Below are 15,706 nucleotides of genomic sequence, written 5' to 3'. Positions count from 1 at the left end.
TCTCATACACCAGATATGCACAAAAACAAAGGTCTAAATCATGAATCCCATATTGGCTTTTCATAAAAACATTTTTTTAAAACTAAGAATAATTTAAGAAAAGTTTTGTGAATGGGGTCTATTACCCTTTATAAATGATCTTTATTTTAAATCAGAATTTTTGTAGCTTTTTATTCTTCATGAACTGTAATACACTCAGTGTATTGAATGAGGAGTGTCTGAATGAGGAGTGTTGTATAAATACTATTATTTATTATTATTTATATAATTATTATTGCTAAGTTTCAAAAACATCCACTCTTCTCGTCCTTTTTCTGTCTTTGGATTGTGTTCTTTCTTCAGTCCTTTTAGTACCATTTTGGTAAAATAGATGCACATAGATCAAAAGAATTGATTAGCTGAATTCAATGTTTTACTTAAGGGGATGTACCACAGGTGCATAGGGAAAAAAATCTTTTCCTCCAATCAAAATGACATTCTATACTTTAAATGTGGACGCCAATCCAAACATTTTCTGTATTATGACTTTTCTTTATTTTTTGAAACATGTGCAAATTAGCTCATGGATATTTTAAAAAGCCCACATTTACATGTTAGTTAAAACACATTTTTTCTCAGTGGATTAAGTTAGAGTTCATTTTTTCAGTTTCAATGTGATGAACAACTCGGTAGTTGGTAATTTGCAGAGAGATTCAAAAATTTGTTTTATACAGAAATTATTTTATAAGCCCTATGTATATAGCAATTACATAATATATTTTGGAAAGCTTCAGTAAATTACAAACCATTTTGGTTAAGAAGCACCATGTACAATTTGGCAGCTATATCTGTAAGTTAAATTGTAAAAAAAAAAAGAAAAAGATTTTCGTAAAGAAATATGTCATTTAGAGAAAATGCCCATTAAAGCTAATTTTGTGCTTGGTATATATGAAGCTACTGGTATACAACATTTAAATTAACTATTTAAAGTAGCTTCTGATCATTGTTTCAGACATTTTATGAAACTACAGTAGTTGTAGAAGCTAAATATCATAATATCTCAAAATTGACTGATCTAGTCAAAATCACTTTTTTCACCTGTGGTGCCTCTCCTCAAAATGAGAACAGAAGAAATTTTCCTACATAATTATCTATTAAGTGTGAATCTTGAATGTGGATCTTGTCATAATGCTGTTCCTTCAAACATAAAAAACTTTTTCAAAAAGCAACAAAAAATACAAGTTTCTTTCTTACCGCCATGAAATATAGCACACAGTCAGCGCTGCAGCTGGTCTCAAAGACAAAAGAAATCCTGGAAAGTTCCAGGCTTTCTGTGTTCTTTGCTATAGAGTGGGGTAACCTGTAGGGAGCAGCACAGCGTTCAGGCCTGAACAGGACCAAGCACGTGTGTGTACTGACTTTTTCCACAAATTAGCCAGGTTCAGTAAGCCATTTAGGTCTACACACCAGCACCACTTAACCTGTAGATTAGACCACATCGAAAGAATCACTGAAAACTGTCCTCCTTTCCTCCACTACCACATTCACATTTTAAATTTAAAGAAGAAGCTTCCTTTAATTAATAGTGTGAATGATGTGGAAAATAGTTTCGTAAGTGTGCAGTTTAGTTATTAACATTCAACATTTAATATCAATGTGAAGGAAAGCACAAATACTGCAACTCAGGAACACATCACTTTAAAAAGCAGATGGGAAGAACGGCATCATTAAACTTTTTTGAAAACCTTTCACTGAGAATTTTGAAAACAAAAAGAATATTGCTGTCAAGCCCCAGCATCTCACACAAACACTGCTGCTCTTCTTGTCTACAATCAGAAAACTTGCATGTCACACCTCTGCTCACATCTCTCCACTGACTTCAATTTCTGGCCCAAATTTTTTAAAATTCTCTTGTCCTAGCCCACAATGCAAGGAATGTGGAACTGCAACCTCTCACAATCTATTATCAGACCATACACGTGTGCCAGACCACTCTGTTCAACCACCTCCATTCAACAGGTCCTTCATTCAACCACCTCCATGCAACAGATCACTCCATCCTACAACATCCATGGAACAGATTACTCCATTCAACAACATCCATTCAACAGATCAATCCATTCAACATCCATTCAACAACCTCTAATTGATTAAAACCTTTAGACCCGAACTCTACACCTTCAAATCCATCCCGCTGGCACCTACTGCCTTTTAAGTTTATGTTGTAGGTCCATGTAAAACACAGCACTTTGGGCCAGAGATGGAGGTCCCAGAGCCAAGGTATGAGCCTCAACCTCTTCCATAAAACATCCCTGCTCTTGGATGAAATGTTATTAAAATATTTCCCCACCTGTACCCAGAGACCGTCAGCGTCAGCATCATGTAGTCTGAGTCTAAGTCTCCTGGGGTGGTGTAGATATATTCCCCGGCAACTTCCCAAGCTGTCAATATGACCAGCATGACAAGGTCAATAGCACAACAGTCAATACGATCCATAGCACAACGGTATTTTCTATATTTAATAACAGAAACTTAATTAAGCTAGACTGAATGAAAATGGACCGTGTATTTTATCTCATAATTTACAAATGTAGACGATGGCTTGACATTTAAAATTGCACCACTTTCCCAACGGTAAAAACCAGACAGAACCCCAATAACCTATAGTTACTATAGTTAACGTTAGTCTACTTTACGATAAAGCAATAGTAAACATTTCTCCTGACCGTGAAGAATGCCTGACTTATTTACATTTTGGACAGATGTGGCGGCGAAGAAAATCTATCTCTGTTTCCGTGGCAACAATAAGATTTACGCCACATAACTTCTGTGGATTTACAGAACCAACATGGAATTTTTTTCAGCCCATTACATATAAAACACCAGGGCACATCGTTGGCGTACATCGGTGAAATTGATGTGCTGTAATTCGCTGCACGAATATCAATATAGCAAGCAATGAAACGGTATATAGTCAAGAATCCAGCTCTGGTTTAAGTTGTTTTTTTGTTCAACGTCAGAGGAATAGCGCAGCCGTTCATTGACATGTCTGCGCCCTGTATTGTGAAGGGCATATCTTAAAGCATTTACCTGTGTTCCTCTCAGAGTCGCTATACTCCCGGCTGAACACCGAGCTCCTCATGTTGCTGGGCATTGTGTTCCACCACTTGTACTCGAATCCCACCATTGGCTCAGTACCAGCTGGACATGGTGAGCAGGCTGCTGACACAATATTGTTTCAGTGCTAATGGCTAATACACACATTGCATTGCTAAACATGCACTTCAGTGCTAATACACACACATTTCTGTGGTAATGCACATACTTCTGTCTTACACAAACATTTTGCTGATAAACATGACTTTTAGTATGAATTCACATTACTGTGTCTTTGTTTAGCTCTGTAGCTTGAACACCGAGCTCTTTTCTGTTGGAAGCTCAGATTATATCTCTACCCAGTCCCAGTCCCATCCACAAAGCCATCACATTAACATATGATGAATATATTTGTAATATATAGTTAATCAATCACTCCAGGGCTGAAATCCTAACATCATACACCTTGGTAGAATTTTAAGGTAGTGTAGAACATAATTTGTTCTCTGAAATATAATTAGTGACATTTACTGTGTTTTACACCATTTGAAAGTTCTCCTTCAGCTGGATGTACTGTATGGGGTCTCACAGTGCAACAACTAATAAAGTTAAGTGAAATGCCCATATGACTAGCCTAAACTATACAGCTGTGCTGGTAAATTGTAAAAAGAAACAATGCATTGCTGTTCCTGAGAACTCCTCCCAGCCCCCCAATCAATTCTAAATATATCTAAACATACTATCTTTAAAATATTATGGAACATGTTGTAAAAGTTTATATTGTGTGAAATACATATTCAGAACTTATGCAATTCTGAAAGAGGAAAGAACTGATCTCTCACAATATATATCTTTATCTAGTATAAATTCTTGAAAAATATCTTCCCACAACGTAGATTTTTCCCATAAACTTAAGTCTACTCCTTTGTATAATACGGATATGATCTGATAGAGGAGCTGCAGCTAACAGGCTTCTGAGGGAACTAATTACCAGGAACAAAATGATACCGTGCCATTACTGCTGAAATCACAGCTGAAGTCATGGTGATGCTGTTCTACAGCCCAGTAAAGCCCCTTTTCCATTGCACAAACCAGTTCAGGAACCATCTGTACCCCAACTGTGCGTTCTGGTTTCTGTTTTAAGCAAACTTCAAGAATCGCAACAATGGTCATTTTGGGAGGAAGTGATGAAAAAAAGAATACTTGTTCTAAGAGGTCTTAAAGACAGTCATAAGCTTTGAAGTGCCCACTCACAGGTAACTCAGTTTGAGTGCAAAGGGGGGATAGAGGGGCCACCTGAACCACAATACATGTCCCTGTTCCTCCAGACCTGCCAACCAGGGTGGCCAACCATTTCAATTAAGACAATTCTGGAAATTAACTGAATTCCAATTTGTGAATTGAAAAGTGCCCATAATATATTCATTGTATGAATATATTCATTAAATTTATTTCAGAATATAAATATAAATGCCCCCAACCCAGTTATGCCTCCAACATCAGCTGTCCCATCTGTTATTTCATGTCTCTTGTTTTAGCACATCGATGCTGAATTCTAGTGTGGAATAGGAGTTGTGGAGTCTCGTCATTCATTTCTCAGTAGTCAACATTTTGGCTCAGCAAAGACTTCTTGTGAATGAACAGTGGACAGCTTGACCTCATGAACTCACAGCAGCACAACTAAAGGTTTGGGGTGGGATTTGGCTTTGGGGCGGAGTGTGAGGTGGGTTCTGCACCTGTCCCATTGGAGTAGGACCCATGGGGGCAGGGCTGGCAGGCCGAGGTGTTGGTGGGGAAGAAGCCAGGGTTGCAGGGCGGACATGTCTCCATCTGTCCCGAGGCAGGAAGCTTCACTGCTCCCTCTATGCTCTCGCTGCAGATCTTTGGCTCAATCCACTTATACATCAGCTGGGTCTGAGAAGCATACAGGGAGTCACAATAAGTTCTTGTCAACGCCTTTAATCTGCCAGTTCAATATATGGTTAGTCTCTTCCAAATTATAAATAAAGTCTAATACACTTCAGGGAAAGTGGGTCTGTGGAAACATGGCTTTAGTTACCGCATGTGTGACAGTACTGGAGTCACACGGGGTGTGTGTGTGTAAAAGTAGTCGCTGGTCATGTGTGACAGTACTGGATTCACACGGGGTGTGTGTGTGTGTGTGTGTGTGTGTGTGTGTAAAAGTAGTCGCTGGTCATGTGTGACAGTACCTGCCCACTGGAGTCACACGGGGTGTGTGTGTAAAAGTAGTCGCTGGTTTTGCATGGCTGCCGCTGCTGGCAAGTCTCGGAAGCATTTCCTGAAACACAGACGATAAAGTACAGGACTTAAACCAGCAGAAATGAACCCTTCAATACGTAAGATCACAAATACGTGATTAGAATGTTCTGAAGTGAACATTCTAACGCTGATGTAACAATCATTACTGGTAATTGAAAACAATGGAATTCTAGAATACTGACTTAAAATTGTGAAAAAGCATTCCAAAGAACTTAATCTTCAAAGGGTTAAGATAAAAAAAGTTCTTCAAATATGGTGGTTTACTTTCGCAAGAGCACAGTTACAAAGTAATAGCCCGAGTCTCTTGGAAATCCGGAGGTCCCAAATTTAAGCTTTGGCTACTCCATGCCCGCAAATCATATAGCATCTCCGAGAAAATATTTTCTGATACGCAACACCTGCTTTCTCATTCATTTATTGAAATGTTCTGAAAGAACCAGTCAGCCACCCGGTCAGCCAAAACGCTCTACCTATTTGTCCTGGAAATAAATTTCACCAAGTTGGGCTGTTTGTGCTTCCTGTATGAGCTGTGAGCGATAGCGGGGGGAGCTGGAGAGGGTTACCTGAGTACTTATCTGGTGCACACTGCTGGCACACAGTGGCACCTTTGTTGGAATAGGTATTGGCTGGGCAAGGGGCACAGTGAGCAGCGCCAGGTTTAGCGCTGTAGGTGCCAGCTTTGCAGTGGAAACACTCTGATGTATAGGCAACACCTGGAGAGACAGGTATTTCTTTGGTTATTTAACCCTGCTTATGAAAAACAGAAGCATCACATGTTTTTGTTGCCATTTATCATTCTGTGACAATGTTTCATGGCATGTATTTTCCTTTGGAAACACCCAGTTCTCACAACCTCCTGCTTTCGTGAGATTTGGTTTTGTAAGATTTAATTTTGCATTCACAAAGCATTTTGTAATAATAATAATAATAATAATACAATTATAATAATAATTGTACTACTATAGAGGGTATGCACATGACGTCACAGTAAGTGGAAGTCACTGCGGTTACACCCACTGAGTGGCAGAAAGACTACTGAGTGATAGCGTTAGCGTTCAGCTTGAATGCCGTGAACACAAAAAACACATCTAAAATGGGAAAGACCTATTGTGCGATTGACTGTACAAATAGATTCAACAAGAAATCTTTTTTACAGACTGCCGAAAGCTAAAGAAAAGATAAGCAAATGGATGCAATTCGCAGAAACAACTGGAATCCAGGCACTGAAACGTGGATTTGCGGTTGTCATTTTGTGTCAGGTATGTTGGATTTTTGGGTAAAATCATACCTTAAGTTATGTAGGCTACTGTATTGACTACTCATTAATTAAATATTTAGCATCTTTTTTTATATTCTGTGTAACTGTAAAGTTTTTGTCAGCATTTATTTAAAAAAAACATCCACAATGATGAGCCTTGTGTTCTACAAACAAAGGAGGGATGGTTAGATAGTATCAGCTAGCCAATCATATCAATTATTAAGGTATGATTTTACCAAAAAATCCAACATACCTGACACAAAATAACACCCGCAAATCCACATTTCGATGCTTGGATTTGAGTTGTTTCTGCGAATTGCAACGATGCATTGCTTCTCTTTTCTTTAGCTTTCGGCAATCTGTAAAAAGATAGCTCTGATTTCTTGTTGAATGTCGACCACTGGTTCTTTGGTAAGTTGTAAGGATCACTGTCGAGTCCAACTGCCTTTAATTTAAGCAGATAATTGTTTTTCTCCCAGTTTTGCAGTTTCCTATACTAAAGGCAGCCATGTGGCAGCATGTTTTGCCACTCAGTCCCGACTGAGGGAGCGTATTCCAGTGGGAAAGTGACGTCAATGCATACCCTCTATTAATAAAAGTAATACAAAAAATACATATGTATTATCATATCAAAATAACTGTGGAAAATGACTTGAATAAAACCTTGAATCCACAGTGAGCTTCTGTCTAAAAGAAAAGAGTAGCTACCTGTGATGATGATGTTCCTGATAAGCACTGGCTTGACTGCATTGTTGACCATGGAAAAAGTTGTGGTCTTCCAATACAGCACATTATTCCCATGTTTCAGCTGCAACTGAATAGGGACCAATATAAGTGTTACACACTACATAGGGTCTAGTATTAGTGTTCCACACTACAAAGGATCTAGTATTAGTGTTACACACTACATAGGGTCTAGTATTAGTGTTCCACACTACAAAGGGCCCAGCATTAATGTTCCACACTACATAGTGTCCAGTATTAGTGTTACACACTACATAGGGTCCAGTATTAGTGTTCCACGCTACATAGTGTTCAATATTAGTGTTTCACGCTATATAGGGTCTAGTATTAGTGTTCCACACCACAAAGGGTCCAGTATTAGTGTTCCGCACTACATAGGGTCCAGTATTAGTGTTCCACACTACAAAGGGTCCAGTATTAGTGTTACACATTACATAGGGTCCAGTATTAGTGTTCCATGCTACATAGTGTTCAATATTAGTGTTTCACGCTATATAGGGTCTAGTATTAGTGTTCCACACCACAAAGGGTCCAGTATTAGTGTTACACACTACATAGGGTCTAGTATTAGTGTTCCATACTACAAAGGGTCCAGTATTACTGTTACACACTACATAGGGTCTAGTATTAGTTTTCCACACTACATAGTGTTCAATATTAGTGTTGCACGCTACATAGGGTCTAGTATTAGTGTTCCACACTACAAAGGGTCCAGTATTACTGTTCCACACTACATAGTGTCCAGTATTAGTGTTCCACAATACATAGGGTCTAGTATTAGTGTTCCACACTACATAGGGTCCAGTATTAGTGTTCCACACTACATAGGGTCCAGTATTAGTGTTACACACTACATAGGGTCTAGTATTAGTGTTGCACGCTACATAGGGTCCAGTATTAGTGTTCCTCAGAACATAGTGTCCAGTATTAGTGTTACACACTACATAGTGTTCAGTATTAATGTTCCACACTACACAGGGTCCAGTATTGGTGTTTTTGTGTTTTTACCAAAGGGTCCAGTATTAGTGTTACACACTTCATAGTGTCCAGTATTAGTGTTAGAACAAGGGCCAGTACTATTCATATGCTACATAGGGTCACGTATTAGTGGTAGATAGGGTGAAACATGGGCAAATCAAGGGTTGTGAAAGTCTGATGGAATTATTGGTAATCCAGGTTCCACTGGACTAAACAACAGTTTCAAGTCATAGATGTCCAGAGAATTAAGAACAAATCCTGCATTTCTGTCACAATTTAAGAGGTTGTTGGTTGAAATGGGTCATCTCTGAAAATGTGAGGTCGCTCTGGGTGAGGGTATATTTTAAGAATATATGCCAAAATTGTATAAATATAAAGAATGTGATATATAATGCAATATAAGCCACTCACATAGTGTGTGTTCCAGTCACTTTGGCTGTTTTTAATCCACCGGTTCCCCCATTCTGTGGACTGGCACTGGTCATTCTGAACCTGAGGCAACAGGGGATAGGTCATCACCTTCAGGATCAGTATCCATAAGGCCTTTCAGAGCAGGAGGGCTGATCTAGGAACAGTTTACTAGTTCATAATAAACTGGGATTAAGACAGGGGAAACCTGGTCTTCATCCCTTCATCACTCCTACTCCCAGGTACATTATGAATAGAAGCCCAGACCTCCAGCACTGCTTGATATTCAGTTCAGTTGTATTTGTATACCACTTTTTACAGAGAACTGTAATAAAGACGCTTTGCAGAGTAGCAGTGAAAGAAACAGAGCAAAAAGAGCAATCAGAGCAAACACCAGGCCTGAACCTCCAAATAGCAAGCACATGGGGTAAAAAAAAAACTCTCAGTGCAGAGAAAACCCTCAACAGTGGCGAGAATAAATCTCGAGAGGAAACCGGCTATAGAGGGCGAGCCCATGCCTGATGTAAAGTAGCGGTAGAATGGGATGTAGCAGCTACAAGGGATCTATTACAGCAAATAAAATGGGTTAAGCTTGCTATGAACATTTAACACGTTGATGACATTTTCTACAGGCATTTCACATTAATGAAAATATTAAAGTGAGATTATCAAAATCAGCCAAATCAACTTAAGACATAATGAGTCATATTCTGTACATCTGTGTTCAGTCCTTTTTCAGGTAAACTAAGGAAAACCAAAGGACTTTTCTTTCCCTGTTGTGACATTGTCAGCTTTGCCAAAGGTTACAGAGACAAACATGAACAGTGAAAAGGGTCATGTTTACTTAAGACGAGGAGGTAACAAAAATTGAACAGGATTGTGTTGGTCTTGGTTTTGAAACGTAATCTATTGATCTTGCCACGATCTGTGCCTCAGAAATTCATTTTTGAAATCTCTGACACATGCAGGTTCTCACTGAATGAGACTTGAGCAGCATTAGTGACTCTCTGTGCTGTGATAGTTCATACAGCCTTGGAGATGACTGAAGGTATTTTAGCACTGTCCTGTGAATCTAAGAGAGGTGAACACTCACATAGAACTCAAAGAAGATGCTGTCATCAGGATAGAAGTACTCAAAGGACACTGAGCCAGCCTGCTTGAGGCTGACAGCATAGGTGAGGGTGGAGGTGCACTCATCCAAATTTGAGGTGATGTAGTCCCCCTTTGGAATCCAGGTAGAACTGTGAATGCAACGGAACGTGCTCAGAAAACGACACAGTAACCCCCCCTTCAGGACACCGCAGCATGTCCCACCATCTCCTACATTGCTTACGATATGCTGAGTATCAGCACGGGCCATGAGGAGTCTCAGATTACACACGTTCGTTAAGAAGCAAAAAACGCACAATGCCAATCTGATAAAAACTCTCACAATAAAACACTCCATGTGTTTCTGATCCTAGATCAAGTAATCATAGAATTGCGCAGTCTGAATTTGTTGGTGTTGTAGGTTAAACTCTTGCCACGGACTTAGCAAGGCTTTTTGCCAAAGTGATTTTAATTTCTGTGAGATCTCCAGGTTAAATAAAGAAAACAATGAAAATGAAATAAAATTAAATAGATTTTTATATTTATAATAATCAACACTGAGCTGAAGCTGTCTTTTGTTCAAGTATTTTAAGCAAATCCCATTGCTTCTCTTGCCCAGTTTCAATGCACAGTTGACACTTCTTCTTTAATATATACCTGCTTTAAAATGTCCCTGCATTAATATATACCTGCTTTAATAGATACCTGCATTAATATACACCTGCATCAATATGTACCTGCATCAATATATACCTGCATCAATGTATACCTGCTTTAATGTATACCTGCATTAATATGTACCTCCTTTAATATATACCTGCATTAATATATACCTGCTTTAATATATACCTGCATTAATATATATACCTGCTTTAATATATACCTGCATCAATATATACCTGCTTTAATATATACCTGCATCAATATATACCTGCATCAATATATACCTGCTTTAATATATACCTGTATCAATATATACCTGCATTAACATGTACCTGCTTTAATATATACCTGCATTAATATATACCTCCTTTAATATGTACCTGCATTAATATATACCTGCTTTAATATATACCTGTTATGTTTCATTTCCTTTTCTTTTAATGTCATTGCATTCTCACATCAACAAGAATAGTAATACAAATAATACCAACAACAGTACTATTACTAAGACTGCTAGTATATAATACATTTAAATATATTACATATAATTAAAAAACATTTGTTTACTCAGGTTCCCTTTGTGTAGTATTACATTTTGTCTAATGATCTGAAATCATTCATTGTGACAAATATGCAATAATAGAGGAAATCAGGAAGGAGGCAAATATTTTTTCATGGCACTGTATTTGTCCTACTACTATTACGACTGCTACTACTACTACTTCTCATAATAATAATAATAATAATAATAATAAAAGTGGCAAATAAATATTCTCACCGTGGTTATTATTACTAATATGATTATTTGTACTAACTTGGAGCAGTTAGTGGCGAGGCTGTTGCCGCTCAGGTCTGTCCCATAGCTGACGAACCCCGCAGGAAGTGTGTCCCACTCATCGAACCTCACGCCGGTGCCCAGGGAGTAGGTTCCCTCCGCACACTTCTGGCACTCCTGTGTCTTCATGTCCAGATACTCCCCTGCCTTGCAGGAAAACGCTACAGGAAGCCAGAAGGACAGCAGGCACAAAACTTACACAGGAACACGGGCATGGCTACAGAAACAGAACCAGCATTATTCCGAGCAGGTGCAGATCTTCAACGCTCCTCAGCATTTTTAAAGTGATCTGACCATGTCTCATCAATGGCAATGGCCCATAACTTTGAAAGAGACGCAACACCTATAGCTAAAGCAAATTAATTGTTAGAAATGACAAAAGATGTAATTACTGCAGTATTACAGCAAACTAGCGTTGCAAGCAAACAGAAAGAGCTAGCAATCAGTTGTAGATTGGTCATGAATTTTATATAAAAGTCACAAAATGATGCTGGTTATGAAGGATTAGGAATGCTTATGAACAGCTCGTTGTGGTTTGCGTGAGGGACTCACAGCATTCTGTGCCTTTGACAGGGTTCGGGAGTCCGGTGCAGGTCTCAGGCTTGTTGGGGATGGCCACCCTCCAGCGAGAGCCCAGTATGTCACAATCCGTGTACTCAAAGTGGTAGTCCGACTGCAAGGCATGACACAGTTTACCATGATTATTGGAAAGAGAAATGCTAAAGATCAACTGTTGCATTCCGTATTTTTCAAATCTTAAATATTTAGCAATATGTGTCAGTTTCATGTAGAAGAAGAAGAAGAAACACTGCTTATACAGTATTTTTAAAACAAGGTGCCCAAAGAACCTTCCATTTAAGTGAAAAGAAAGAAATGTACAGATATATGTAGGTTTATGGTTAAATTGTGTTTTGCGCACTCAGTAATGGGATGCTGACTGATCAGCATCCATACCACCATATACACAGTGCAGTCTGTACGTATTTGGACAGTGACACAATTTTTGTTGTTTTGGCTCTGTTCTTCAGCACATTGGATTTGAATTGAACTATTAGTATGACGTTAAAGTGCAGACTGTCAGCTTCAATTTGAGGGTATTATGAGGGTACATCCATATTTGTGTGATTGTAGGAAGGAATTCTAGCCATTTGTCTATATAATCTCTGCAGGCTAATGTGTGGTGTGTTCTGGCTTAAAATGGCTGCTGTGTACCGAGATGGAAAACCTAAATTCAGAAAGTATTTTGTTCCGACCACCTTAGTTAGTTAGCACAATTCTTCAGCCAGAAGGCAGAACTCATTTGTGGAATCGGCTGGCTGAGTTCATGAGTGTAAGACATGCGTGGCAGGACTTGTACTTCCTGACCCCTGAACTTTCCACCCGTGCCTGAGCCAGCCAGATGGGTTCTGCACTTTGGTGGTGGTTGAAGTGAACCCGCCCCTCCCCCCCCCCCTCCCCCTTCACTGTGAAGCACCATGAGAGGACAGTAATCATGATTCCACTATTTCCCAGAGGCATTTGACAGGACCTTGAGATTAAAATGTTTTGGAGGCCCTGGTATAGAATAATAAAAAGCTAATCATAAAGATATTCGCTCAGATCTTCTTAATGCTTTTTAAATGCTGAGTGCACCCACATTCATTTTAATGTTGTGTGACTGTCTGAGGCTTCCTATGCAAATCTGTCCAAAGACTTACCACCTAGTGGAATCTAATGATTGGCTCCTACTGAATTTCCATCAAACAAAAAGACCATCCCCTTCTTTAAATAAAATGATGGACAAATATTTGCTCAAGAACCTGCCTTGCCCACTGGCTTAATCACCTTCACCATGGATGTCCAGCTGTGACTATTCAAATAGACAAGGCCCCACGAGAGCTGTGCTTAAGTCTATCCAGTGGCGACAGCAGATTACATTAGGGCCTACATTAGGAGAACTAAAGGGTTGTCTGCAAAATCCTTCAGTAAACAAAGAGGGCAGTTCCTTTATCCTTTATCACATCAGTAGCAGGACATAGACGCCTGCTGTTTTAAGCGCTTCTCCTTGCTTATTGATTTAATGACTGCATTTTCCTCTAATTTTGACAGGCTCTCTTAAAGGTCCCACTTAGGTTGCTTAGCAAGATTGTGCTAGAAAATACAGGCCAGAGACACTGGTGAACTGTTTAATAACTGCCAATGACAATGGGATGAGAGCTAGGTACACAGCCTTCTTGGCTTTATAAACCACAAAAGGCTAAATGTATTCCATATTTAAATGAGTTATGTTCAAATATATCTGACTGTTGCAAAAGCCAACCCAGTGACAATTAAAATACGGGCCTGACTCCTTTGTTTTTGTCTTCACAGCAAATGGGCAACCCTGGGGAACTGCGATTATTCTATGCCATGCAGTTTAATTGTATTCAGCACAGCCTACATCAGGGTTAATATTTAACTCAAACAGGCCTTAAGGGCTCTATTTTTGTCTGTGATACAGCAGTGGGAAAAAGAGCAGTGTGTTTCACACCCATAAACTGCTCAGGCAATGTAACAACTCCCTAATGGGAGTACCTTTGTTTTTACAGTTAATGGGAAAAAGGAAGCAATAAGATCTGCCAGAGTATTCACAGTCATTGAACAGTGCTGATTCCCACTCTAGATTTTGCTTCATGTTTTGCTTAAACACTTGAGAGTGTATGCATGAAATATCTCCAGTTCAGATCAGAAGTTCAGACACTGAGTCTGGCTGCCTCTACGTGGATGTTAGTGAGAGGATATTTTCTAGCATTGAAAAAAATGGATACCTTCCCAAAATTGTATTTTCTGTGTGCGATAACGTCAACCAAGCACAGGTGTGCTTTGTCCATCTGCCACAGGGCTTTATCTTGTTCATTTGTACATGGCTGTGGTGATCCCTCTGGATTTATCTTTCATAACAAGCCATGGCAAGGGTCAGATCGAATCATGGGTGTGCTACAATTAAATGCGCACTTCGTGAAACCATAGCTCTTCCAAATCTCTATATTCACGCTCCGTAACCCTGACAACTAGGCAGGTTGACCCGCAGCCATCTCTGCCAAACAGGTGGGTCCAAATACATGTTGCAACAGAAATGCAATTAGTGACACACGAGCTGAGCACCTTGTTCATTTGGCTGGATTTGCTTCAAAGTCTATTTGCCTTGAATCCATCGTACCAAGGTTTAGTGGACAAGAACTCCACTCCAGATACAGTGTAGACTTCAGTCCTATGAGCTTGCATCTCTCTTGGACAGAGGCGGACAGGGAGTGTTCTGTCTGTTTCTGGATTTCACTGTAAATCCTGCTCTTTATCATTTAATACCCCTGTCAATTATGCTCTGACATTTCTGTTAAGTTTCTTGAGAAGCTCATGAAACGCAGCTGATGAATCTTCCCTACTTTACTGGGATCTAATTCAAATTAACTATGCGCCAACGGTGGTTCAGTTAACTAATTTGTGAAAACAAAAGCCTGCATGCACACTGGCCCTCCAGGAATAGAACTGCCCAACTCTAGCCTTTCCATATTTTGCAGTAACCATTCTGAGAATGATGCAAGCATCAAATGCAAGTAAGACTATTTTTTCCTAAATTTAGAATGTCCAATTGCAAGTGCAGGAGTTTCTTCCATATTTATTGCATAGATTTCATTGATGTTGTTGGTTTTTTGCTTCTTGTGGGATATTTGTATTCAGATTTTATTTATTATTACATTACATTACAGGCATTTAGCAGACGCTCTTATCCAGAGCAACTTACACAACTTTTTTTTTTTTTTTACATAGCACTTTACATTGTATCCATTTATACAGCTGGACATATACTGAAGCAATGCAGGTTAATTACCTTGCTCAAGGGTACAACGGCAGTGTCCTTACCCGGGAATCGAACCTGCGACCTTTCGGTTACAAGCGCAGTTCCTTACCCACTGTGCCACACTCCGTCCATGTCCGTCCGTATTATGATATTACACATAGTTCAGGCAGCATCTGTATTTCTGAACGAATGGAGTGGAATATGTAAAACTCACAGGACCATTTTTTCCGTTTGATCACACGAGTCCACATCCAAATGCTTATCCAATCGACTCAGAGTGAGGCCACAAAGAAGCAGGTCAATGTCATCGGTACCTCAGCGTTTCGCATTTGCATTCATAAAAAACATGCAAAACAACCTGACTAGCGAAACGATTAATCCTTATCACAAACACCACAGTTGCTATGCAAATACAAAGAGTAAAATGCAGGATACAAAGTAGCTGATGACAAGGAAATGCAGATGTGGCCGGTATAGAGCTACAGGAGTCCAGGTGTCAGTGAAGCACAGCACCAAAACATCTTAGTTTTTCTGTTTCTGTCTTCAAAAACAGGCCTGG

General features: G+C 39.4%; 1 protein-coding gene across 3 annotated transcripts in view; it reads right to left on the bottom strand.

Moving 5' to 3' along the window:
* The window catches only part of elapor1 (endosome-lysosome associated apoptosis and autophagy regulator 1), a 36,571-nt gene that overhangs the window by 15,552 nt on the left and 5,313 nt on the right, over positions 1 to 15,706 (bottom strand). For all 3 annotated transcript variants that reach the window (XM_064300205.1, XM_064300204.1, XM_064300203.1), the window contains exons 2-12: positions 11,883 to 12,003; positions 11,311 to 11,491; positions 9,837 to 9,984; positions 8,747 to 8,827; positions 7,322 to 7,427; positions 5,919 to 6,068; positions 5,286 to 5,374; positions 4,812 to 4,989; positions 3,070 to 3,198; positions 2,330 to 2,420; positions 1,234 to 1,339 (exon numbers count right to left, since the gene is read on the bottom strand). In XM_064300205.1, the coding sequence (XP_064156275.1) occupies positions 1,234 to 1,339; positions 2,330 to 2,420; positions 3,070 to 3,198; positions 4,812 to 4,989; positions 5,286 to 5,374; positions 5,919 to 6,068; positions 7,322 to 7,427; positions 8,747 to 8,827; positions 9,837 to 9,984; positions 11,311 to 11,491; positions 11,883 to 12,003 (1,380 nt within the window). The remainder of the gene's footprint in view (positions 1 to 1,233; positions 1,340 to 2,329; positions 2,421 to 3,069; positions 3,199 to 4,811; positions 4,990 to 5,285; positions 5,375 to 5,918; positions 6,069 to 7,321; positions 7,428 to 8,746; positions 8,828 to 9,836; positions 9,985 to 11,310; positions 11,492 to 11,882; positions 12,004 to 15,706) is intronic.

The sequence above is a fragment of the Anguilla rostrata genome, chromosome 11 (assembly GCF_018555375.3).
Source record: "Anguilla rostrata isolate EN2019 chromosome 11, ASM1855537v3, whole genome shotgun sequence".
Classification (NCBI taxonomy): Eukaryota; Metazoa; Chordata; class Actinopteri; order Anguilliformes; family Anguillidae; genus Anguilla; species Anguilla rostrata.
The sequence above is the reverse complement of the archived record's forward strand: the minus strand, read 5'-3'. Positions and strand labels throughout refer to the sequence as shown.